Consider the following 26,466-nt stretch of genomic DNA (forward strand, 5'->3'; position numbering starts at 1 on the left):
TCCCACTGCCAGAGGGCAGGGCTGGGTGGGAGATTGGGAATTGGGAATTGTTCCCTGGCAGGGTGGGCAGGGGCTGGGCTGGAATTCCCAGAGCAGCTGTGGCTGCCCCTGGATCCCTGGCAGTGCCCAAGGCCAGGCTGGGAGCTCCTGGGACGGTGGGAGGGGTCCCTGGGGTGGCACTGGATGAGTTTTGAGGTCCTTTCCAACCCAAACCATTCCCTGATTTGTGCTTTATCATACCACCATGCCAAAAATGACCTTTCCCATGAGTTGATTCAGCATTTATTTGGGTTCCTTGGGAGTTCAGGGCTTTTAAAAGGATTTTTGAATCTGTTGGTGTGAGCAGTGCCTGCCAGCACTGGGCTCAGATTATGAAACGGGACTTTTAATTGTTTTCTTGTAGCTCTTGTTTATTTTGCTTTTTTTCTTAACTTTGGAACTGGCTGAAAGCCAGAAGTCCTCGGGTTCGATGTTCTTGGCACTGCAAGTTCATGTTTCATGTGCTGAAGGATTATTTCCAATTATTTCAAAACTCAGGTTCTTATCTGGCCCTTGTGAGTGCAGGGCTGCACTGATTGGACTCTTGGATCTTTGGAGAAAGAACCATTTCTGGTTTTGATCCGTGCAGCTCCAACAGCACAAGAGCAGCAAGAACAGCTGGGCTTGTCTGGGGGCTGTGGGCAGCTCACTTACAACAAACAGATTTATGCAGCGTTTGGTCCTGAAAGAAAAAACCTGTAACAATTCAAAGCAACCCGCTAAGTTTTAACTCCCAGAAGGGTGATGAAAATGGACTTTTTTTCAGTGGCTTCTCCAACTTTTGCTCATTTTTGTGTTCCCCAGCCGTGGCAGCGGCCGCGGCGTCGGCCAACGGAGCGGCAGGAGGGCTGGCAGGGACCACCAACGGCCCCTTCCGACCCCTGGGCACGCAGCAGCCGCAGCCCCAGCCCCAGCAGCAGCCCACCAGCAACCTGGCCTCCAGCTCCTTCTACGGCAACAGCTCCCTGAGCAGCAACTCGCAGAGCAGCTCGCTCTTCTCGCAGGGCTCTGCCCAGCCCGCCAACACCTCGCTGGGCTTCGGCAGCAGCAGCTCCCTGGGAGCCACGCTGGGCTCGGCGCTGGGCGGCTTCGGCACCGCAGGTGAGGGGCAGGGCAGGGGAAGGGGCAGGGCAGGTGAGGGTGCAGAGTGGGGCAGGTGAGGGGTGCAGGGCAGGTGAGGGTGCAGAGTGGGGCAGGTGAGGGGTGCAGGGCAGGTGAGGGTGCAGAGTGGGGCAGGTGAGGGGTGCAGGGCCAGTGAGGGGTGCCAGGCAGCTGAGGGTGCCCGGCAGGTGAGGGGTGCAGGGCAGGTGAAGAGTGCAGAGCAGGGCAGGTGAGGGTGCAGAGCAGGGCAGGTGAGGGTGCAGAGTGGGGCAGGTGAGGGTACAGAGCAGGGCAGGTGAGGGTGCAGAGTGGGGCAGGTGAGGGTACAGAGCAGGGCAGGTGAGGGTGCAGAGTGGGGCAGGTGAGGGTGCAGAGCGGGGCAGGTGAGGGTGCAGAGTGGGCCAGGTGAGGGTGCAGGGCAGGTGAAGAGTGCAGAGCAGGGCAGGTGAGGGGGGCAGAGCAGGGCAGGTGAGGGGTGCAGGGCCAGTGAGGGGTGCAGGGCCGGTGAGGGGTGCCAGGCAGCTGAGGATGCCCGGCAGGTGAGGGGTGCAGCTTTCAGTGCTGCCAGCCAGGGGTTGGGTACAGATCCCCATCAGGACGGGGCTGCTGAGGGACGCCTCTGGAGCTGTTCGTTTTCCAGCATCAGTCTTGTGTTGTGGTTCTGACATGGGAAGATGCCAGCAGCTCACGTGCCCCAGCAGACACACAGCTCAATGTTACAGCTCACTTGAAAAGTTTGTATATGGATATGGGAAAGGGAGCATGTGCAAGGAGCTCCTGGGGATCTGAAAGTGCCCACAGTGCACCCCAGGGACCGCAGCAGCCCTGGGGGCAGGCAAGACATGGAGGAATACAGAACATTGATTAGAAGAGGCAGCTCCAGTTAGCCAAAATGCCCATAAGGCTTTCGATGAGCAGCAAAAGAGGGAAGAAACCTCAGCGGAGCAGAGTGCTTGGTAATGTTGAGGAAAAATATGAGGCAATATTCAGGGGTTGACCCTGACACAGTGGCAGGACAGATCTTACTAAAGGTAAATTTTGACCAATCACACAAAGCAAAAACATATTGACAGTAGTTCTGTCCAACCACTAGAAGCACACGTACTTTTGGTTAAAACATTGCTTGCTTCTTTCAAATACAATACCTGCTTGGAATCCTTGAGATACAATGCACAGAGCTCCGTTATTAAGCTTAGAACTTCCTAATATCTCACCAGATACACTTTTCTGTAACCTAGGGAGTTATTCAAGCATTAATACACAGACCATTTTTCTATGTCTTTACTTTCTACTTCTTGTATAATTTTTCTGCTGACAAATCTTATGGCTCCTGCTTAGCGCTGATCACAGTTCTGCTGTTTCTGAGGCTTGCCTTTTGCAGCTTTCCCAAAACCCTCTGATTTTAAGGATTCCCACACCTGGGAAAAGGAGCACGAGGAGAACTCCAGATTCCAGGAGTTTGTGCTCTGAGCTGAGCCCTCCTCATCCATCCTGGCCTAACTGTGAATTTTCCTTTAGGGACTACTTCAGGCTTCAAAATCTGAAGCAGTTCTTGGCAAAAATGCTTTTAGTAGGTGATAATTAGCAGTAGCAGAGTAATTAACTTGGAAGAGTTCTTCCCTTCATGTGGAGTACTGGGCTGACAGGAATTGGTTCCAGAGTGTGCCAGCCCCTCTCAGGCAGGTGAGTAAAGGCTGAGGAACTCCTCATGACTTTAAAAAAGCTGATCTGAGGTGGTTTCTGTGCTTTATTCTGGGAATTGTTCCCATCACACACCAAAAGAATCACTCTGGTTGTAGACACCTCCCATCCATGCTTTGATGTTGCTGGGCAGCTGGAGACCAAGGCTCCTTTCAGAATCAAGCCCATCCAGAGGTGTCTGTGGGTTTTTAGGGCTTTTTTTTTCCCTTAGGTTTGTGATTTTTTGAAGTGGAACACTTGTTTTAATTACTGCTCAGTCTCAGGGCTGTAATTATGTCCTGAACATTGCTGCTCTCATCGGTGTGTGGGGCAGGTTCCAACCTGGCTCCATCAGGACAGGCTCAGGGAGGTGCTGTTACCTCAGAGAGGAACAGTTTGCAAGAAAAAAGTTATTCTAAATATTTCTCTTCAACCCAGCCTTGAGAATTGGAACCATCTTGGTTCCAGGTAAACAAAGCATTTGCTTCTCTTCCTCAGTTTATTTAACTAATTGAATTCCATGAGTGGTTTGCTCAGTGCCAAGATGCACAAAGTTGTTTTCCTTCAATCAATGAATAAAACTCTGATCCTGCTGCTTCTGGAGCCTGTGTGCACTCACCAAAGATGATCAGTTCATTGCAGTTAACAATTTCACTGTTTATTAAACAAGATTTTAATGCAAAATTGATTTTTTTACCCCACAAGTTGACAGTGCATTTAAAGAGTTTGTATTTGCCTATTGAGACAGCTCTTAAAAACCATGGGGGTTAGGAGTGAAATTGAATTCTGATTTCCAGCTCCATAAGGCTGGGGGCAAACAGGAGCTGATTTCTCATGTGCTGACAGGTGAGCACAGGGATTTCAGGGAGGTGTGCCCAGGAGCAAACAGGGAAAACTCCTGGGGCTGTGCTTCAGCTCTGCTGGCCAGGAACAAACAGGAGGGGGAGTTCAGTCTCCCTCATCCTGGGAATGTGGGGGGAAGGAGCTCTGGGGAGCTCAAGCCTTCTCCTGAAGGGCCAGAGCAAAGGGCTCGGCGTGCCCCAAGTGCTTGGGGTGTCCCCAGAGGTCTCAGTGTGTCCCCAATGTACTCGCCATGTCCCCAGAGTGCTCGGCGTGTTCCCAAAGGTCTCAGCATGTCCCCAAAGGTCTCGGCGTGTCCCCAAAGGTCTCGGCGTGTCCCCAAAGGTCTCAGTGTGTCCCCAAAGGCCTCAGTGTGTCTCCAAAGGTCTTGGCGTGTCACCAAAGGTCTCAGCGTGTCCCCACAGGTCTCAGCGTGTCCCCACAGGTCTCAGCGTGTCCCCAAAGGTCTCAGTGTGTCCCCAAAGGTCTCAGCATGTCCCCAAAGGTCTCACTGTGTCCCCACAGGTCTCAGTGTGTCTCCAAAGGTCTCAGCGTGTCCCCAAAGGTCTCAGTGTGTCCCCACAGGTCTCAGCGTGTCCCCAAAGGTCTCAGTGTGTCCCCAAAGGTCTCAGCATGTCCCCACAGGTCTCAGCGTGTCCCCAAAGGTCTCAGTGTGTCCCCAAAGGTCTCAGTGTGTCCCCAAAGGTCTCAGTGTGTCCCCAAAGCCTGGTCCCTTCCTTTAGGGAGATTTTTATCCTTTGACCTTTCTACTCAGGGATTTTTGGAGCTGTTTCTCCGTGTGCTCTGTCACAATAAAACCTCCAAAGTACTGAAGGCAAAGACAAGATCCTAGATAATTTTTTTTAGCCATTTGATCATTAACAACGTGGTTTTAATGACTGACTGGTTTTAATGACAGTATTTGATCACTTTCCCAAGCAGCAGCCCAGTGCAGCGGGGCGGTGGCTCTCCGGCACTGGGGCTGGTGGCATCTCCCATTCTTCCCGTTTTTCCAGTGGCCAACTCCACCACGGGCAGCGGCTCGCGCCGGGACTCGCTGACGGGCAGCACTGACCTGTACAAGAGGACCTCGAGCAGCCTGACCCCCATCGGGCACAGCTTCTACAACGGCCTGGGCTTCTCCTCCTCCCCCGGGCCCGTGGGCATGCCCCTGCCCAGCCAGGGCCCCGGCCACTCGCAGACTCCTCCTCCTTCCCTGTCCTCACACGGATCCTCCTCCAGCCTCAACCTGGGTAAGAGCCCCGCTCTGCTCTCCTGGGGCATCCCTGATTCCCCGAGTTGTGGGAGGGGCTCACAATCATTTAGGTGGAAAATAATCTGGAGTTCAAGTGCAGCCCTCCTGGTGTGTGTGTCCTGCAGGGTTCAGCTGGGAACAGGTTTCCATTTCTCCTCCTTTTTCCTGGCTTGGTTTGAACAGATGGGTTTCTGTTAAGGCAGGCAGGAACCTCCCTGGAAATGGAAAATGCAAACCCGCTCCCTCTGAATTATTATAATTTTGAAATTAAGGGGCTCTCAGGCAAAGATATGGGAGCAGGAATAACAGTTCTTTATTAGGAAAATTAAAAATACCAATGCAATAGTACAACCAAAGCAGTGCCAGGGTCAGAGCAGCCCTGTCCCCTGTGGGTCAGGGAGTGGCTCAGCCCCATCCCAGGGGGGCTCAGCCCTCCTGCAGTGCCAGCTGTGCTTCTGCTGGAGCAGGATCTGCACAAGGGGGGAGTTTTCCTTGGAGCTCCAGGGCTGGGGGAGATGGGCCTGGGCTCCTCTGGGAATGCAGGGGGAAGGAAGCTGCTCCTCTGGGAATGCAGGGGGAAGGAAGCTGCTCCTCTGGGAATGCAGGGGGAAGGAAGCTGCTCCTCTGGGAATGCAGGGGAAGGAAGCTGCTCCTCTGGGAATGCAGGGGGAAGGAAGCTGCTCCTCTGGGAATGCAGGGGGAAGGAAGCTGCTCCTCTGGGAATGCAGGGGGAAGGAAGCTGCTCCTCTGGGAATGCAGGGGGAAGGAAGCTGCTCCTCTGGGAATGCAGGGGGAAGGAAGCTGCTCCTCTGGGAATGCAGGGGGAAGGAAGCTGCTCCTCTGGGAATGCAGGGGGAAGAAAGCTGCTCCTCTGGGAATGCAGGGGAAGGAAGCTGCTCCCCTGGGAATGCAGGGGGAAGGAAGCTGCTCCTCTGGGAATGCAGGGGGCAGAGGCTGCTGTGCTGTTCCCAGGTCAGATTGGATCCAGGTAGGAATGCTTGGCTCCTCCCCTGGGCGCAGCATCTCCCCATGGATGATGGAATTTTCTCAGCCATGCAGGGACACTCAGTGGCCATGGACAGCAGAGATCTCCTGGAGGGAGGATTGGCTGTGGGAGAGAGAAAGAAAAGTGTCCAAAGAGCAGCAGAGCCCTGCCCCAGCTCTGACAGATGGGACAGAGCACACACCTCCAGCCTAAGACATTTCCTCAGCTCAAAAATTAGGGCTAATATTTCCAAGTATTTATAAAACAGGATTTTCTTGCACTGGTCTTTGTAACATAGAAGTGTTGTGTGGAATAAAATACAGAAGAGTTTATATTCAATTTAAATGGTTTTAAAGGGGATGTTTTAAAATACCCATTAAATTGGTAATAATGAGCTTGGAATACAATTCCTCCTTTAACCAATATTCCCTGGAGCAGTGCTCAGCTTTGAGCTGAGGATTTGATGAGTTTACATTGGAAAATTTCCCATCAGTGTGGCCTTATCAGAAGCACAGGAGGAATATTTTGGGAAGATCCATGACTTTGTGCAGCTGAATCTTCTCAAAGAGCTTCTGCATGGCTCACAATAAAATAAATCTTAAAAATAAATAAGGCAAATATTAAACAATAAAGCAGTGCCCATCTGAACCTCCTGCAGTGTTCATTCCCTCATAAACAAACCAAAGAGTTTATTTGTTGCACCTGCAGCAGGTAATTTAATATTTCCTCAAAAAATTCACTTGATTTTGGTTGTGTCATGAATCTGCTGGGTTTAACAAAACTTCTGCTTCTCAGAGCAGTTTTCCCCCCTCAGCAGACACTGTATTTATTATGTTTATTCCATGCATGTGTGATAAATCCAATGCTGGCTCCAGGTTAGCTGGAATAGTCATAAATCTGATTTTTGAAGATCAGCTTTAGATTTACCATCGTGCCTTGTTCAGAGCTTGAATAGAACTGGAAGGATTTTGACTTTGTTTATGCAGCTGTGGAGGCCTTGGCTGACAGTTAAATGGCCACAATAAATTAGTCCTGAGGAGGAAGCAGATTTCAAACCTAGGAAAAAGCTGGTTGTCCCTGCAGCAAATCCAAAAATCCTAAAAATTCTTTGGAATCAAAGAATCTTAAAAATTACTCTGGATCAGAGGAAGATGGATCTGTCTGGGAACAAACTCAGGAAAGAAGTTAGAGTTAGCACCCGCAGAAATTGCTTGTGCTCCAGAGGCTCAGTGTGGGGCTTCCCATCTTCCCAAAATATTCCGGTCCTTGTAGCCTTGTCCCCTCAGTGGCTCGGTGATGCTGTAGGTCAGGTGTCACCTGGGATAGCTCTGATTTAGGGGGATTTGACTTTGAAATCCATGAAAAGTCATTCTGTTTTTTAGGTTTGTCTTTCATCGGTAGTGGAGGGCAGTGGGAAGGGGAGGTCTGGTTTCCTTTGTTACAAAATCAGTTCTGATGGGGAAAAGGAGACTCCAGGGAGAGCTCAGAGCCCCTGGAGGGGCTCCAGGAGAGCTGGAGAGGGACTGGGGACAAGGATGGAGGGACAGGACCCAGGGAATGGCTCCCACTGCCAGAGGGCAGGGCTGGATGGGAGATTGGGAATTGGGAATTGTTCCCTGGCAGGGTGGGCAGGGGCTGGGCTGGAATTCCCAGAGCAGCTGTGGCTGCCCCTGGATCCCTGGCAGTGCCCAAGGCCAGGCTGGACACTGGGAGCTCCTGGGACAGTGGGAGTGTCCCTGCCATGGCAGGGGTGGCACTGGATGATCTTTAAGGTCTCTTCCACCCCAAACCATTCCCTGATTTCCCTGTAGTCCCACAAGCAGGGATCCAGGATTCCAGGGATCCAGGGGCAGCCACAGCTGCTCTGGGAATTCCAGCCCAGCCCCTGCCCACCCTGCCAGGGAACAATTCCCAATTCCCAATCTCCCATCCAGCCCTGCCCTCTGGCAGTGGGAGCCATTCCCTGGGTCCTGTCCCTCCATCCTTGTCCCCAGTCCCTCTCCAGCTCTCCTGGAGCCCCTCCAGGCCCTGCAGGGGCTCTGAGCTCTCCCTGGAGCTTCTCCTCTCCAGGGAGCACCCCCAGCTCTCCCAGCCTGGCTCCAGGGGAAGAAGGAGCAGTTTCTTTATAGATTTTGGTAAAATCCCACAAGTCTGGGATCTGACCAAGTCCTGGCACAGAGGGGCTGGAGGCACCCTTAGATTTCAGGCCTTTGGTGGGGTTCAGAATTGGGATTTAGGAAGCTTGTTCCCCACGGATCTCTGTGTTCTCTGCATCCTGGGGAAGCCTCAGTCAGCATTCCCATCAGGAGAGACAGACAGGGGCAAAATTGGAGTCAGTCTGAGTCCCCATGTGACTAGGACTTTGTCAGAAAACCTCTGACAGATTTTCTGTACTTACTGCTTTTAACCAAGAGCCAACAGGCTCAGTGCCAAACTCTCCCCTTTCCCACCCGGAACTATTTTCTCCTTCAGTCACAACTCTTAACTTTGCTCCAGGTGTTGAAACGAAAACTGGGAGTGATGAGAATTTCAGATGTGTGGGAAGCATCAGTGCCCCATTGCTCAGCTTGTCCCTCCTTGGTTTCCTCTCCTGGGAAGTGCTTTACTCATCCTGTGGCAATCCTGCTCCATCCAGGAGACAGGAATATCAGGAATATCACCTGGTGGCTTTTGGGAGTTGCTCAGTGTGGGAGCTGGGGTGAAGGAGGTGCTGGACACTCCATTGCAGGGCAGCACAAGGAGATCTCAGCTCTCCTTTTCCTTGGGAGGAAAAAGGGTCTTCCCCTTCCTTGGGAGAGGAGAGTTCTGGCACCAGCTCCAGAGAAATGTGCCCAGCTCAGAGATACAGAATCACAAAATATCCTGAGCTGGAAGTGAGCCACAGAGATCATAATTAATAATAATTAATTAGGCTGTTATTAGATACAGAATTCTCATCCAGTTTCCTGCATGGGTGCTTCCTCCAGCTGTCGATGGCTGAGGAGTGCAGCCCCCTCAGCTCTGTTTTTATGGAATACTTCCATTCCAGCCCAGCTGCCAGCAGCTGCTTGCCAGCCCTGCCAAGGTTTCCTTGGAGCTCTCCCGTCCGTGGCACAGATCCTGCAGCTCATTTCCCTGGGATTCCCCCTGCCCCACCTCAGCCCTGCAGGTCCCTGTGTGATCAGGACGTGCTCCCTGGAAGGACTTGGTTCCACCCAGGAAAATCCATGCAGGCTCCTCCTGCACCAGCAGAGGGATCCCAAGCCCTGCAGGAAAGGCAGAAATCAAATCCTCTGCCACTGTGCTGAGCCACATCCTGAAAAATTGCAGGCAGAGAAGCAGCACTGGAAAGTTTAAGTTTGTTCTGCTAAAGCTTCTCTTTGTGGGATGAAGCATCACCTGTCCCCATATTCCTGGTTTTGGGTCACACAGCATCTCTGTTAATGTGGCTGCAGAAATCTTGACCATTTGTGAAAGCACAAGGCTTTAAAATCTTTCCTGGTGTTAATTCATTGGCGTTACATGTGTTTAATAGTGATTTGTGGGTTTATATCCACATTTTCTATACTTTTATATCGATCCCCTACCCCTCAGCACACTTCTTTTAACTCAGTCCTTGCCAGGGCATCAGGAGGGGTGGGAAAACCCATAAGATGGAGGCAAAGGCAGTGTGGAAATAGCAAAAAAGCTAAAATTTGGGAGTGTTGGGATTGCCCCTGGTCTGGTTCAGACATTCTGGGCACAGAAGGAGGATCAGAAGTTGTTCCACTCTGTCAGAAAGCCACAGTCACAGATTTGATGTCATTGAATAGAGTCAGAATCACAGAATAACCTGATTTAGAAGGGATCATCAGAGTCCTTGCTGGAGGCTGTAGCTGTTCCTGCCCTAATCCAGCAGTGCCACAGATGCTTGGACACATCCCCATCTAATTCCTTGGTGGGCAGCTGCAGAGGATCAGAAACAGGACATCACACCACAATCAATATGATCAAGTGAAGCCAATTTATTGCAGAAACTAAACTATATTTATACTGTGTTCTATTGTTCACACACCTCAAGCTAATACACGATTGGCTAACTTCTTCTGTGCACACATTTTAAACTTTTGGTTAATTTAGGCTTTTTTTCTTCTTCATGCATCTTGCTGCAGTTTTCTTGTCTGCCTTTACACCCTAAACTATCTGGAGTTGAGTGTGTTCTTCTCCTTTTGTGTCCTTCAAGGGCACTGTGACCTTCTACTCAGTCTCCATGAAGGCTGGATTGTGCATATGTTGCACATGTCCATTGTCCTGCAAAAAATTCAACAAGCAGCTCACTCAGCTTAGTCAGGAATCACAAAATGGGATCATTGAGGTGGGAGAAGCCCTTTGGGGTCATTGGGTCCCACCTGTGAGTGATTAACTCGGCCCAGCTGAGTGCCGTGCCCAGGAATTCCTTTGACATCTCCAGGGATAGGGAATCCAAAGGTCCTTGGCCAGTTCCAGGGCCAGAACACCCTTCCAGTTAGTAAATCCTGCCTAGAAATTCTTCTTAGAAATCCCACCTCAAAATCCTGCTTAGCTGAATGTCAGACCTCCCCATGTTGGAAAAGAACTCGGGGATCTGGTGTAACATCCCTGTGTCCCAATGAGGCCCATCCATGCTTTGTTCCCTTGTCCCCATGAGGCCCATCCATGTCCCATTCCCTTATCCCTTTTCATACCCCCCATTCCCTTATTCCATCCATGTCCCGTTCCCTTATCCCGTCCGTGTCCATTCCCTCATCCCATCCGTGTCCCGTTCCCTCATCCCATCTGTGTCCCGTTCCCTTATCCCATCCTTTCCCCGTTCCCTTATCCCATCTGTGTCCATTCCCTTATCCCATCCATGCCCTGTTCCCTTATCCCATCCATGTCCATTCCCTTATCCCTGTCCATGTCCCATTCCCTCATCCCATCCGTGTCCCGTTCCCTCGTCCCGTCCGTGTCCCGTTCCCTCATCCCCATCCGTGTCCGTTCCCTCATCCCCATCCGTGTCCCGTTCCCTCATCCCATCTGTGTCGCGTTCCCTTATCCCATCCTTTCCCCGTTCCCTTATCCCATCTGTGTCCATTCCCTTATCCCATCCATGTCCATTCCCTCATCCCATCCATGTCCTGTTCCCTCATCCCGTCCGTGTCCATTCCCTCATCCCGTCCGTGTCCATTCCCTCATCCCGTCCGTGTCCATTCCCTCATCCCATCCGTGTCCATTCCCTCATCCCACCCGTGTCCTGTTCCCTCATCCCATCCGTGTCCATTCCCTCATCCCACCCGTGTCCATTCCCTCATCCTGTCCATGTCCCGTTCCCTCATCCCGTCCGTGTCCATTCCCTCATCCCGTCCGTGTCCATTCCCTCATCCTGTCCATGTCCCGTTCCCTCATCCCGTCCGTGTCCATTCCCTCATCCCGTCCGTGTCCATTCCCTCATCCTGTCCATGTCCCGTTCCCTCATCCCGTCCGTGTCCATTCCCTCATCTCCATCCATGTCCCGTTCCCTCATCCCGTCCGTGTCCATTCCGTCATCCCGTCCATGTCCTGTTCCCTCATCCCCATCCATGTCCTGTTCCCTCATCCCGTCCATGTCCCGTTCCCTCATCCCGTCCGTGTCCATTCCCTCATCCCCATCCATGTCCTGTTCCCTCATCCCATCCATGTCCCGTTCCCTCATCCCGTCCGTGTCCGTCCCTCGCAGGGGGGCTGACGAACGGCAGCGGCCGCTACATCTCGGCGGCGCCGGGGGCGGAGGCCAAGTACCGCAGTGCCAGCAGCGCCTCCAGCCTGTTCAGCCCCAGCAGCACGCTGTTCCCGTCGTCCCGCCTGCGCTACGGCATGTCCGACGTGATGCCCTCGGGCCGCAGCCGCCTGCTCGAGGACTTCCGCAACAACCGCTACCCCAACCTGCAGCTGCGCGAGATCGCGGGCCACATCATGGAGTTCTCCCAGGACCAGCACGGATCCAGGTGGGCTGGGCAGCCTGGCCACGGCTGCTCCTTGGGGAGCATCGCTTGTGCTTTCCAGTTGGGTTTTCCAGTTGGGTTTTCCAGTTGGGTTTTCCAGTTGGGTTTTCCGGTTGGGTTTTCCGGTTGGATTTTGTTGGTTCCGTTCCGTGGTTGAGTTTTGTGGTTGTGTTTTGTAGTTCTGTTTCCCAGTTGTGTTTTCCAGTTGTGTTTTGTTTGTTCCATTTCTCGGTTCTGTTTCACGGTTGGGTTTTGCGGTTGACTTTTGTTGGTTCCATTTTGCAGTTCTGTTTCGAGGTTGAGTTTGGCAGTTATGTTTTGTGATTCTGCTTTGTGGTTCTGTTCCACAGTTGTGCTGTGCGGTTGTGTTTTGTTGGTTCTGTTTTGCGGTTCTGTTTCGCGGTTGAGTTTCACGGTTGCGTTTTGTGGCTTGTTTTCAAAGTTGTGTTTTGTGGTTATGTTTTGTGGTTCTGTTTCACAGTTGTGTTTTGCAGTTGTGTTTTCTTGGTTCCATTTTGTAGTTGCGTTTCGTGTCTGCATGTCATGTTTGAGTTTTGCGGTTGCGTTCTGTGGTTGTGTTTTGTCTCTCTTCCCAAAGCTGAGGAGGACCAGGGAATAAGCAGGAAAAGCTAAGCAAGTGTCACACTCAGAATCCCCAAGAATTGTCCAGTCCAGTTCCTGGCCCTGCCCAGACACCCCAACAGTCCCACCCTCGGCATGCCTCAGAGTGTTGTCCAGGGTTGTGGACACATGCAGGAATTCAAATTTAGCCTGGAGAAAAGGAGACTCAGGGTGACCTCAGCGCTCTCTGCGGCTCCTGAAAGGTGCCTGTGCCCAGCTGGGCTGGGCTCTTTCTCCAGGAGCTGACAGAACCAGAGGACACAGCCTCAGCTGCCCCAGGGAAATCCAGGCTGGGTGTCAGGAGAAAGTTTTTCATGGCAAGAGTGACAAAGTTCTGGAATGGCTGCCCGGGGAGGTGGTGCAGTCACCATCCCTGGGTGTGTTTGAAACAAGCCTGGATGTGGCACTGGGTGCCAGGGTTGAGTTGAGGGGCTGGGCTGGGCTGGACTTGATGGTCTGGAAGGTCTCTGCCAACCCAGTGGTTGACACTGTTGAGGCTGGATGGGAATGAGACTTTGAGTCAGAAGGAGAGAGAGGAGAATTCTGATTTATTTCAAAATACATCTCTTCTATACAGAGCTTCGTGCAGACCAATTCCATTGGTCCTGAAGTGAAAACATCTCACACATTGGTGTGCAGTGAATGATATACAGTAGCAAAACCTAACTATAAACAACGTGAACAACAAGAGAGATAAAGAATTATTTACCTTCTTCTCAACAATTTCTCAGGCTTCTGCCTGGTTAGAAACTTTCCATTTCTCTCTGAGAATACCCACAAGTGGTTCTGTGAATTCTGTGAAAAGGAGCTTCCCTGCTTCCCTGCTCACTCATCCCACTGGCACAGCTTAATTCTGTTTAAAACCCAGCTGGACACGAGGCCATCCTCTGTTACTCCATTGAGATCTGCTTTGCTTGGAATGAGGATTCCAACATGTGGCCATGGACCTCATGGCCGTGACCACCCTGAGCTTTCAGATGGCTGGATAAAGTGTGTTTGAAGAGCTTTGCAAGTTGTGGATGACTAAAATGTCTAAAATTTGAATATTTAACTTGTGATAGGAAGCTTAGGTTAATGAAAGTGCTTAATCTTCATGCCATAATAGGATTTATCATGGTCATTTCTGGAACGCAGGGGTGAGGCTTTGGGAAGGGGTTGAATGAGCAGATGTGCCCGTGGCATCACTCCAAGGCCTGTTTTTCAGATTTATTCAGCTGAAACTGGAGCGTGCCACCCCAGCAGAGCGTCAGCTGGTGTTCAACGAGATCCTGCAGGCAGCCTATCAGCTCATGGTGGATGTGTTTGGGAACTACGTCATTCAGAAGTTCTTTGAGGTGAGTCTGCCCTCCCTGCAGCTCATCCTGGGGTTTGTGCTGTGCTGAGGATGAGCCTGGAAAACCCTGCCTTGAGGCTAAACCCCTGCCTAACCTTCAGCACTGACACCATCTCCTCCCCACAAGCTGTTGGATCTTTCCTGCTGGGGTGACTGAGGGGTGGGACTTGGATTCATCCCAAAAGTAACACTTTGAGAAGCAAAATGTGTCTCGATAAACAGCAGCGTTTGCAGGAGAGGTAAATTTCCAGTGGGAAGTGGGTGGGGGTTGGAATGAACTGAGCCTTAAGGTCCCTTCCAGCCCAGACCACTCTGGAATTCTGTGAGGTGCAGATCCAGCAAAGCTTGTCAGTGCTCCGGGACTTGGGAGCAAGGGAGAAACTCCTCCAGTAACAGCAGCTGCTGGGAATGTGTTGTGTCCCTCCATCCCTCTCTCTGGTCCTTCACCAGGAGTTCCTGGTGCTTCTGCCCAGTAATTGAGAATCGGAATCACAGAACCTCCTGAGCTGGAAGGGACCCCCAAGGCTCAAATCCAGCTCCTGGCCCTGCCCACACACCCCAGCATTCCCCCCCTGTGCGTGCCTGAGACGTTGTCCCAGCACTTCTGGAGCTCTGGCAGCCCGGGGCTGTGACTGGCCAGGGTTGGTTGCTCACCCTGGTGGCTCCAGCCTCTTTGGGCTGTGCAGGCAGGCACAGGACACATCTGGCTGTGCCAGTTCACCCTGTTCCCATGGGGCTGATCTGTCATCCTTCTCAGCGGGTGGGAGGGCAGTGCCCGTGGCCAGGACGGGGTTTGTCCTTGCAGTGACTGTTTCTCCTGTCCCAGTTTGGCAGCCTGGAGCAGAAGCTGGCGCTGGCAGAGCGCATCCGTGGGCACGTGCTGTCGCTGGCCCTGCAGATGTACGGCTGCAGGGTGATCCAGAAGGCCCTGGAGTTCATCCCCCCAGACCAGCAGGTAATTGTAAGTTTCAATTTTAACTTTCTTCTTGATGTTTGATGTTCCTGAGCTGTCCCTTCCCGTCCCTCTTGTGCCTGGTGTTCCCTTGGTTTGGTTCCTTGTGGTGTTCCTTGTGCGTGACGAGTCCGTGCCACCATCCTTGGTTGTCATTGTCACTTCCTTGTTCCCCTTCCCTGGCCATGGGGCTGCTTCTCTGTTAATTCCCTGGAAGCAGATCATGTGTGTAGGGAAAACTGAAAATGAGGGTGAATTAAAAGAGATTTTTAAATCCCTTGAAGGAAGAGTTTTGCCTTTAATATTCACTGAGTTACTGCTATGTGGGTCAGCATCCTGTGCTCCTGCAGGGAGATGGATGAGGAGCTCCTCGTTCTGGCTTCAGAGAGATGTGGCTGAGAGCCCCACTCAGAGCTCATTAATGAAGCAATTCCTCAAGGGTATTGGCAACAATGAATTGAGATGAAAAATATGCTGGGCAGGCTGGCTTGGGAAGGGTTGGGAATGGTTGTAACAGAAATCTCAATGTAGGTTACGAAATTAAAAATGTGAAAGAGGCTTTAAGAGTGGTCCTTCCCTTTAGGCTGAGCCTGAGCCAAGTGTGTCAGCAGGGCCTTGCCCAGGCTCCAGCACTGCTGCTCCAAGGATTTATTGTCTTCTCCAGAGTGGCATTTTTGAGTACTCAGTGCTCCCAAAATTCCTGGGTTTGATTCAGTATAAAACTGAATTCACCCAGATCTTGTCAAAGCATTAAAATGCCCCAAAGTGTCATTTCTGTTTGTGAGTGATGCTTCCACCCTGCACCTGGGGTACATCAATCATGTCTAAACTTCATTAATTCCTTAATTATCTGTGTAAAATCCCAGCAAGTTCTGAGCTCAGAGCTGACCCTGTTTCAGTGATAGGTGACCCTGCTAACCCAAAGAGTTGGTGAACTTTGTGCATTTTAGATTTGCTTCTCTTGAGGGGGAGCAGGGAGGAAAATGAGGGATGCACAGGAAAGCTGTGGCTCAGTTAGGAGATCTTTAATTTGGATTCTTGGAAGAGGATGCTCATCAAGAAGGAGGGCTTCATCTTCCTAGAATCCCAGGATGGTTTGGGTTGGAATGTAGCTCCAAGCTCCTGTTCCAGGGCCCCTCCCAGCAGGCCAGGCTGCGAACGGGATGCGAGAGAGGATTTTCCCTGCTGGTTTCTGTGTCCAGCCAGGCCTCCTCTCCTGGCCATGGGAGCACCCCGACCCCTGTGCCATTGCTGCCCATCCCCAGCTGTGCTCCCGGAGCTGGGGATGCTGGTGGTGCTTTCTGTTTGTGCTCTGTCCTCCGTAGAACGAGATGGTTCGGGAGCTGGACGGGCACGTGCTCAAGTGCGTCAAGGACCAGAACGGGAACCACGTGGTGCAGAAGTGCATCGAGTGTGTGCAGCCTCAGTCCCTGCAGTTCATCATCGATGCCTTCAAGGGACAGGTGAGGCCCTGCCCGGCTCCTGCTGCCTGCTCGGAACAGCCTCAGGGTGGCTGGGACTTCAACTCTTGGGAATTCTCAGTTTTAGCAAACTTACAAGGTTGATGCAGCCATGTGAGAGTCCAGAAACTCCTTGGTCACATCTGTGTGCCCATCATTTCTGGGCAGAGCTGTCAGAATAAAACCTCCTTGCATGAGTCTGTTGCCCTGGATTATTGAATACTTTTGAGTGATGAGGGGAAAACAAGGCTCTCCCTAATCCATCTTCCCAGTGAAGGTGATGAGCAGAGTTTTCTGCTGCTGAGGTACCTTAGTTATGTCTAAACTTAATTAATTCCTTAATTATCACCTCACTTGTGTAAAATCCCAGCAAGTTCCGAGCCCAGAGCTGATCCCCTTTTAGTGACGGGTGACCCTCATAACACAAAGAATTGGTGAACTTTGTGCATTTCAGATTTGTTTCTCTTTGAAAGGAGCAAAGAGGAAAACGGGGGATGCACAGGAGAGCAAACTTTAATTTTGATCCCTGTCTGTGCAGGTGGCTTAGAGGAATGCTGAATGCTGATTCCCAGGGGGCTCAGAGCAGGGGAGAAGCAGGAGTGTCATCTAGAAATGGGCAATCGTCCTTGACTCTCTTAGATTTTTGCTTTTTTATTGGTGTCTTCTCCTGAATTGGTGTCCTGGGTATCAGTTTGTGGCTGGCTTTACTCTACCTGCCTCAGGTCCCAGTACAAAAGTGCTGCTTTTTGGATGTTCCAACCTCAGTTTCCTTGGCTTTGCAGGGGCACTTGGAAGTTTTGAGGACTTGCCCCAGGCATGTGAGGACAGCCAGGGGCTATTACAGCAGGAACCAGGAGCTGGGAGTCTGGGCAAAGTGGAGATTTGGTTGGTTGGGTCAAAACAAGCAGGATTCTGCCTGGAAACTTGATTCTGACTAGAGTTGAGGTTTGAAATTTGCACTGGGAGTTTGGAAGGCAGAAACTTCTCTGGGAGCTCAGCTGATGGCACTGACATTTCCTTGACCAGTTGTCCCAGTTTTATCTGAACCTTCACACAGCAGATTAAACTTAACACCTCCAGATGATTTCTCTGCAGTTAATTGCACTCCAAGCCCTGTTTCTCTGCAGGGTTTACTCACCAGTTATTAAATATGTGTGACTGTTGATTTAAACTTCAGTGCTTGGATTTGCTGCTGTTGTTAAATCAAAGCAACCAAACAGGACTTTGTGCTTCAGACAGAAAACGGAGCAGCAATAACAAAATGTGTCATGTTCTCACCCACAGATCTGCTAATCCATTAGAAATGAGAAAGATTCTTTGTTGTCACTTCTCCTAAGCACTCTTAAGGCTTTTAAACAAATCCAAACAGTTGAGGAAAATCCTTTGCTGGGCAGTTTTAACTGTTCTGGCTCATAGCATTTCTTAAATAGCTCAAAATTCATTCTGGCAAACAATGTGCTGGAATTATTTGGAAATAATAACCAAGCTTCCATCAATGCTTGGTTGTTCCAGGTTTTTTTGGGGTTTTTTTATGAATCAAGAGGTTTTACCATTTGTTTTTCATGGGTGGGGAAGCTGAGACTTCTCCAGGCAGGGCTGGGATGTGCCTGGGATCCCAGTGGATGTTTCCAGTTGCAGCTGGTGCTGCCTGGAGCTGGCATTCCCGGGCAGGTTTCTGGGATTCCCAGGGACTAATGGCATCTTGCTGCCTGTCCTTTGTCCCCAGGTGTTTGCTTTGTCCACGCACCCCTACGGCTGCCGGGTGATCCAGAGGATCCTGGAGCACTGTCTGCCCGAGCAGACCCTGCCCATCCTGGAGGAGCTCCACCAGCACACGGAGCAGCTGGTGCAGGTCAGTGTGCCAGGGCCTGCAGTGTCCCCAGGTCACTGCAGAGTGCTGGGACAGCTCCTGCAGGGAGCATCCCCACTGGAAAAGGGATGGGAATGAGCACAGCAGGCAGGAATTCCGTCAGCACCACCTGCTTTGGCCACGGGCACAAGTCCAGGAGGTGCCAGGGGTGTTGTCACCTCTCGTGAGGAGGCTCCGTGTCCTGGTGCTTCTCTCCCGTGCAGGGAAGAGCAGGAGGGGTGCCAGGAGCTGATCACTCCAAGGAAAAGGAGGTGCCAGGTCATTGGAATTCTTACAAAGAGTTGGTTCTGTGCTCACCCGCCTTCCTGGCTGACTTTCCTCCTCCCTGCAGTCCCTGGGAGAACCTGGTGTGCCAGGGTTTCACATGGGTTCTGCTCTTGGGGCCTGTGGATAAAGCAGCAAACCCAGTCCTGATCCAGTTCCAGAATTCCCACTCAGATCCCAGGGCACAAACTGGTGAAATATGAGCTAAAAAATGGCAAACCAGTCCTGATCCAGTTCCAGAATTCCCACTCAGATCCCAGGGCACAAACTGGTGAAATATGAGCTAAAAAATGGCAAACCAGTCCTGATCCAGTTCCAGAATTCCCACTCAGATCCCAGGGCACAAACTGGTGAAATATGAGCTAAAAAATGGCAAACCAGTCCTAATCCAGTTCCCAAATTCCCACTCAGATCCCAGAGCACAAACTGGTGAAATATGAGCTGGTCCAGTTCCCAAGTCCTGTTTGCTCAGCCCTGGGAAGTGGGAAGAGGTTGGACATGGACATCACACCGTGCCTGTAGTATTCTGAACTGGAAAATAAATATTCTGTGGTCTGAAAATTCCCAAATTCAGAACAGTGTCCCGTAGCCAGAGCCATGGAAACACCCCAGGACATGGGATTTGGTAGGTTTGAACCTGGAGAGAGGAAAAAAAAAACTGGGAATAAGCAGAATATGGACATTTCCTGTGTAAGGACATAATTTTGAGTTCTGGAAATAATACAGTTTCTACAAAAATGCATCATTTTACCACCCTAGAATGCACATCATTGCAGAAATAGTGTTGAGCTGACGTTTACAGTAAATACTATAATTAAACTTTAGTTGAACTTCTAACTCTGAATGCACTTTGGGAATCAGTTTGGTGGGAATACTTCTAGTCCACTTATCCACCTTTTGTGACCTCTGCTGCTGTCTCCCACCCAGGATCAGTATGGGAATTACGTTATCCAGCACGTCCTGGAGCACGGCCGGCCCGAGGATAAGAGCAAGATCGTAGCAGAAATCAGAGGCAACGTGCTTGTGTTGAGTCAACATAAATTTGCCAGGTAGTAATTCCTTCCTTAAATTCTCCCTCTGGAGCATGGACACATGGAGGAGCTGTAGACGACTTAGGGGTGGGTGTAGGGGAAGTGAAAATTAGTTTTGCTTTATAAAATAATGTTACTTATAACAGTTACAGACTGAGGTGTGTCAGCCAGTCTGCCATGGAGGAGGCTGGAGATGTGGAAGGGTAGCTCTAACCCCAGGTCCTGAATTTAACCAGGAAATTTGTGTGTTTTGGTTTATCTGGTTTATTTTCATGGGATTTAAGTTGTCCCTACCCCATGGTAGGAAGAACATTCACTGCCCTGGGATGCCCTGGATGTCCAGCCACGGGGAGATTTGGGATATCAGTGCAGCAGCAATCCACCCCACTCTTTTCCCAGGGGAATTTCCACTCACAGAGTCATTCCCTTTGCTGTGGGAATGACTGTGGGAATTTCCCACAGCTTTTTGCTGTGTCCCTTTTGAGTCACACCCAAGGAACCCTCCAAGGGGAGCTGCAGCATTCCCAGATGCTGCAGAGCCACACGTGGGTGAAGCAGGATCCAGGTATTTGTGGATGTCAGCACAAAGCACTGCTTCCCACAGTGTGAATCCCTGCTGGATGTGCTTCCAGCCCTTGGAACATGAAGGCTGAGCTCTGCAAAGGCTCAGAATTCCCCCTTCCTCTGATGAGAGTACCCATGGACACAAGGGAAGTGGAACATTAATGAGAATTAGGAGAGCGTGGTCTTCACGTTGTTATTTCAGGTTCTCCCTCCCTGCTTTGCCTGGTTCTCTTTTCCCAAACTTCTTTCCAGCTGGAGCATTAATTAGTGGAGGGTCCCCCGAGCTGAGCAAACCCGCTGGGTGATGCTGTGAGTCAGGCAGGGGTGTGGGATGAGCCCAGCACGGCTTGTGGTCCCCTTTCGTGTACCCTACTTCTGGCTCTCCAGAGAGCTCAGGCTGCTCATTAGTGTATTCAGGAATTTTGGAAATCCTCTGCTTGGCTGAGATTTTTCATTCCTGAGCGAGCATTTCTGTGTTCTAACCTTGAATGTCCATTCCCACCATGTCCCAGCGTGGAGAAAATCAAAACAACAACTTAGCTTCTCTGTTGTGAGAGTGGACACTGACCTCACAGAGCATCACTGGACACTGGCCTGAACTGGTCCAGTTCCCAAATTCCCACTCAGATCCCAAGGCACAAATTGGGGTGAAATATGAGCTGCTCCAGATCCCAAATTCCCATGTCAAATCCTGTTTGACATTGCTGAGCTCTGCCAGCAAAAATCCCCTGCCCTTGTAGCAGCACATGAGATCTTCTTAGGGTTGGATGAAAAGCTCCAAGGAGACATTCCCTGCCCAGTTCCCAGCTCCATTCCCAGTTCCCAGCTCCATCTCTGGTTCCCGGCTCTATTCCCAGTTCCCAGCTCCATTCCCAGTTCCTGCTCCATTTCCAGTTCCCAGCTCCATTCCCAGTTCCTGCTCCATTTCCAGTTCCCATTCCCAGTTCCCTGCTCCATTCCCATTCCTAGTTCCTGTTCCCTGCTCCATTCCCAGTTCCTGTTCCCAGTTTCCATTCCCAGTTCCCTGCTCCATTCCCAGTTCCCACTCCCCGTTCCCATTTCCTGTTCTCAGTTCCCTACTCCATTCCCAGTTCCTGTTCCCTGTTCCCATTTCCCATTCTCGTTCCCAATCCTAGTTCCCATTCCCAGTCCCCATTCCCATTCCCCATTCCCATCCCTGTTCCCATTCCCCATCCTCATTCCCCATTCCCCGTTCCCATTTCCCATTCCCCGTTTCCATTCCCCGTCCCTGTCCCCATCCCCATTCCCATTCCCCGTTCCCATCCCCATTCCCCATCCCCATTCCCCATTCCCCATTCCCTGTCCCCATCCCCATTCCCCATTCCCATTCCCATTCTCATTCTCCATTCCCATTTCCCATTCCCATTCCCCGTTCCCATTCCTCGTTCCCATCCCCATCCCCGTTCCCATTCCCCGTTCCCATTCCCCGTTCCCGTTCCCATCCCTGTTCCCATTCCCCGTTCCCATTCCCCGTTCCCATTTCCATTCCTCGTCCTTGTTCCCATCCCCATCCCTTTTCACATTCCCCGTTCCCATTCCCCGTCCCCATTCCCCATTCCCATTTCCGTTCCCATTCCCCGTCCCCATTCCCCATTCCCATTCCCCGTTCCCATTCCCCATTCCCATTCCCGTTCCCATTCCCCGTCCCCATTCCCCATTCCCATTTCCGTCCCCATTCCCCATTCCCATTTCCGTTCCCATTCCCCATTCCCATTCCCATTCCCGTTCCCGTTCCCGTTCCATCCCTGTTGGCTCCTGCCTTGCAGCAATGTGGTGGAGAAGTGTGTGACGCACGCGTCGCGCACGGAGCGGGCCATGCTGATCGACGAGGTGTGCACCATGAACGACGGCCCCCACAGTGCCTTATACACCATGATGAAGGATCAGTACGCCAACTACGTGGTGCAGAAGATGATCGACGTGGCCGAGCCGGCCCAGAGGAAGATCGTCATGCACAAGGTGGGGGCACAGCCCGGCACTGCCACGCCGCGCCTGGGGAGGGTGGCAGAGGGGCGGGAGTGTTTGAGCAGCTGCAAGGTGGAAATTACGGAAGGGTTTGGGTGGAAGGGGCCTCAGCGCTCATCCACCTCCACCCCAGGGACACTCACTGGCCCAGGAGCTCCCAGTGTCCAGCCTGGCCTTGGGCACTGCCAGGGATCCAGGGGCAGCCACAGCTGCTCTGGGAATTCCAGCCCAGCCCCTGCCCACCCTGCCAGGGAACAATTCCCAATTCCCAATCTCCCACCCAGCCCTGCCCTCTGGCAGTGGGAGCCATTCCCTGGGTTCTGTCCCTCCATCCTTGTCCCCAGTCCCTCTGCAGCTCTCCTGGAGCCCCTCCAGGCCCTGCAGGGGCTCTGAGCTCTCCCTGGAGCTTCTCCTCTCCAGGGAGCACCCCCAGCTCTCCCTCTGGGACCTCCTGGGCTCTCTCCAGCAGCTCCAGGTGCAGCAGCTCTTGGGGGCCCAGTGAACAGTTCCATCCCAGGATCCCACCTGTCCCTGCCCTCTGTCCGAGTGCAGCCATTCCCCGAGTCCTGTCACTCCATTCCCGTGTCACAAATCCCTCTCCAGCTTTCTGGAGGAGTACGGAGCTGCCCCTGGGGCTGAGCTGCAGCTGGCAGCAGTGCCCGTGTCCCAGTGACCCAGTTCTGCATGGAGCAGGCGCCGCGCTCCTGCCAGCGCCGGCTGGGCCTGCAGCTCCAGGGCTGGGGAGCCACCCAGGCCTGGGGCTGTGTCCCCATCTTCTGTGTCCTTGGGGCTGTGTCCCTGCCTGTGTCCCCACCTCTGTCCCTCTGTGTCCTTGGGGCCGTGTCCCTGCCTGTGTCCCCACCTCTGTCCCTCTGTGTCCCCATCTCTGTCCCTCTGTGTCCCTGGGGCTGTGTCCCTGCCTGTGTCCCCACCTCTGTCCCTCTGTGTCCCTGGGGCCGTGTCCCTGCCTGTGTCCCCACCTCTGTCCCTCTGTGTCCCTGGGGCCGTGTCCCTGCCTGTGTCCCCATCTCTGTCCCTCTGTGTCCCTGGGGCTGTGTCCCTGCCTGTGTCCCCACCTCTGTCCCTCTGTGTCCCTGGGGCCGTGTCCCTGCCTGTGTCCCCACCTCTGTCCCTCTGTGTCCCTGGGGCCGTGTCCCTGCCTGTGTCCCCATCTCTGTCCCTCTGTGTCCCTGGGGCTGTGTCCCTGCCTGTGTCCCCATCTCTGTCCCTCTGTGTCCCTGGGGCTGTGTCCCTGCCTGTGTCCCCACCTCTGTCCCTCTGTGTCCCTGGGGCCGTGTCCCTGCCTGTGTCCCCACCTCTGTCCCTCTGTGTCCCTGTGGCCTGTGTCCCTCTGCTTGTGTCCCAGTTTGTCCCCCTGCCTGTGTCCCCTGCCTGTGTCCCTGCAAGCTGTCCCTGTGTGTCCCTGTGGGCTGTGTCCCTGCTGCTTGTATCCCTCTGTGTCCCTGTGGGCTGTGTCCCGTGGGCTCTGTCCCTCTTGCTCCATCCTGTGGTCTGTCCCTGTGTCCCCCTGCCCGTGTCCCTGTGTATCCCTGTGACTGTGTCCCCATGTCCCTCTGCCTGTCGCTGTGTCACCCAGGCTGTGTCTCTGTGGCCTGTCCCTGCTAGCTCTGTCCCTCTGCCTGTCTGCTGTGGCTGTGTCCCTGTGTATCCCTGGGGCTGTGTCCCTCTGCCTGTTGCTGTGTCACTCAGGCCGTGTCCCCGTGTCCCCGTGTCCCTCTGCCTGTCGCTGTGTCACTCAGGCTGTGTCACTCAGGCTGTGTCCCTCTGCCTGTTGCTGTGTCACTCAGGCTGTGTCACTCAGGCTGTCACTCAGGCTGTGTCCCTCTGCCTGTTGCTGTGTCACTCAGGCTGTGTCACTCAGGCCGTGTCCCCGTGTCCCTCTGCCTGTTGCTGTGTCACTCAGGCTGTGTCCCTCTGCCTGTTGCTGTGTCACTCAGGCCGTGTCCCCGTGTCCCTCTGCCTGTTGCTGTGTCACTCAGGCTGTGTCACTCAGGCCGTGTCCCCGTGTCCCTCTGCCTGTTGCTGTGTCACTCAGGCTGTGTCCCTCTGCCTGTTGCTGTGTCACTCAGGCTGTGTCACTCAGGCTGTCACTCAGGCTGTGTCCCCGTGTCCCTGTGCCTGGGGCTGCCAGCCCCGCCTGTCCCTCCATGTCCCTCCCAAGGCCGCTGGCCTTGCCAGGTGCCACCGTGCTGGTGCCACCTCCGAGCACAGAGCCATTAAATCAAATCCTCTGTTTCTCATTTTTAAATGAGTTCGATGTGGCACTTCCCAGAATCCTGGGATCCCTGAGGCTGGAAAAGGCCTCCAAGGCCCCCGAGTGCAGCCTGTGCCCCATCCCCTCCTTGTCCCCACCAGAGCTCCGAGTGCCACCTCCGGGAATTCCTTGGACTCCTCCAGGGATGGGCACTCCAAACTCCCTGGCCAGTTCCAGTGCCAGAACACCCTTTCCATGGAGAAAAATCCTGCTGATGTCCTGAACTTCCATGGTTTAGCATTACCCTGCAGTGTTTGAATGCACAGCCGTCCCAGGAGTTCAGATTTATCCCAAATGAAGACGTTTGGAATGAAACCTGCCTTGCTGCCATCCCCGGCGCCCTGTGCTGCTGCTCCAAGGGCAGGGAGCTCTGCAGACTGGGAATATCTTCATTTTCCTGCTTTTAAAGGTCACATCTGCAAGGCTCTAGAATGGCAATGGATGGGGAGTAACAGGCTTTAAAGAGGGGTGGGGCTGAGGGGATTTTAATTTCCTTCAGTGACATTTGTTGGGGTTACCTGATGAAAAAGCCCAGGTACAGCCAGAGGAATGAAATCCTGACTGACCCAGGCACAGAATAGCTGAGATTTATTTATTTTCAACAATGTCAGGTATTCAAATGCTAAGGAAGCATTTTTATTATTATATTTAAGCATCCTTGACTAAACCAGAATTGATTTTTCTGTAAGAAATGGGAATTTGTGTGAGGGAGTTGCTTTGACCTCCACATGCACTGAATCAACACAAACAGCTGGAAGAATCCTCAGGGATGTTAATTCTTAGGTTTCGGAACCACTCCGAGTCATTCTTTTAACCCAAATCTGTTTTAGTCTACAAGAAATGCTAAAGATAATTAAATAAAGATATCTGGCAAGGGATACACTCAATTTATCTGTGGCAGAAGGGCCCTGGATTTGTTAATCCATAACAGAGCTGTGTATTGAGAAAAAAAACCGAAACAAATTATTGTTCCTGACATTTCTTACTTTCTTTTTCCCATGAAGCAAAGCCTTTGGAATAAAATGCAAATTAGATTATCAGTGGGGCTGTCAAAAATAGCTCAGGGTTGACAGCTAAGTGGGCCTGAGTGAATGTGATCTCAGGCTGCAGGAAAGCCTGGAAAAATGGAGCCAGGGGCTGTGGGAATGGCTGGTGATCGTGGAAAACAGCAGGTTGGGAAGGGGTTAAAAATGGGATTTTATTCAGTTTTTATTTTAAAAAGTAAAACTGAAAAGTGATTTTAACAGCTGTGTCTGTAAAGGGAGAAAGTGAAAGGGATGAAGCTGGGCAGAGAAGGAATGGTTGGAATTGGAGCTTCTCTGCTCCTGCTGGGCACAGGAGTCATTCCTGCTGGGAGTGGGGAGCCAGGTTGGATTTGTGGTTTGGGAATGTGGGTCCCTGGAGTGGAACAGGAATGTGAGGGACTGGAGGCTGAGCTGCTGAGCCAGGAGCAGTTGGGGAGGAGTTCCTGGCAGTGGGCAGTGGTGGGATGTGGCCACCCTTGGAGCAGGGAATGCTGGAATCCACAGGCTGTTCCCACTTGGAGAGGAGAAAATGGTGAAATCATGGAATCCTGGAAGGGTTTGGGTTGGAGAACCCTTAAATCCCATCCAGTGCCACCCCTGCCATGGCAGGGACCCCTCCCACTGTCCCAGGCTGCTCCAGCCCCAGTGTCCAGCCTGGCCTTGGGCACTGCCAGGGATCCAGGGGCAGCCACAGCTGCTCTGGGAATTCCAGCCCAGCCCCTCCTCGCCCTCCCAGCCAAGAATTCCATCCCAGTATCCCATCTGACCCTTCGCAGGCAGTGGGAATCCATTCAGTTCAAAGCCCCAGTGTTTGCCTTGTGCAGAATCCCCCTGGGACCTGGGGAGCACGGCCTGGATTCCCAGGAATTGTGTGATGCTGATGCCTTGTGAAGGCTGACCTAGAACAGAGACCAGACTGAGCTACAGAACAAAGCAGGGATTTATTAAAGGATCTCCTCCATGGATCCACCTTGGGCAGCACCAGAGCCCAGCCAGGGCTGCACCCAAAGGACCCAAAATGGTCCCAAAATGCACGAGCGCTCCCGGGGCTCTCCCTGGGATCAGTTCTGCTCCATTGGCACCTTGGAGTTCATTGTCCCATTCCAGCTCCAGCCCATCAGTCCCACCCTGCTTGTTTTTCTCTCTCCAGCCCACGCTGTTTGTGCTCCTGGGCTGAGGTTTGGATCATTTGTCCTTGGTGCCCAGCTGGAGCAGGAATTGTTTTGTC

At 52.4% G+C, this 26,466-nt stretch overlaps 1 protein-coding gene across 6 annotated transcripts in view; it reads left to right on the forward strand.

Annotated features, from left to right (window-relative positions):
- The window catches only part of PUM1 (pumilio RNA binding family member 1), an 86,375-nt gene that overhangs the window by 59,106 nt on the left and 803 nt on the right, over positions 1-26,466 (forward strand). For 3 of the 6 annotated variants that reach the window (XM_077788484.1, XM_077788485.1, XM_077788486.1), the window contains exons 13-21: positions 844-1,140; positions 4,677-4,913; positions 11,593-11,860; positions 13,683-13,812; positions 14,638-14,772; positions 16,089-16,226; positions 17,950-18,075; positions 19,285-19,406; positions 21,740-21,932. In XM_077788484.1, coding sequence (XP_077644610.1) covers positions 844-1,140; positions 4,677-4,913; positions 11,593-11,860; positions 13,683-13,812; positions 14,638-14,772; positions 16,089-16,226; positions 17,950-18,075; positions 19,285-19,406; positions 21,740-21,932 — 1,646 coding nt within the window. The remainder of the gene's footprint in view (positions 1-843; positions 1,141-4,676; positions 4,914-11,592; positions 11,861-13,682; positions 13,813-14,637; positions 14,773-16,088; positions 16,227-17,949; positions 18,076-19,284; positions 19,407-21,739; positions 21,933-26,466) is intronic. The other 3 variants (XM_077788487.1, XM_077788488.1, XM_077788489.1) reach the window with 1 other exon arrangement.

This window comes from Lonchura striata, chromosome 26 (genome assembly GCF_046129695.1).
Source record: "Lonchura striata isolate bLonStr1 chromosome 26, bLonStr1.mat, whole genome shotgun sequence".
Classification (NCBI taxonomy): Eukaryota; Metazoa; Chordata; class Aves; order Passeriformes; family Estrildidae; genus Lonchura; species Lonchura striata.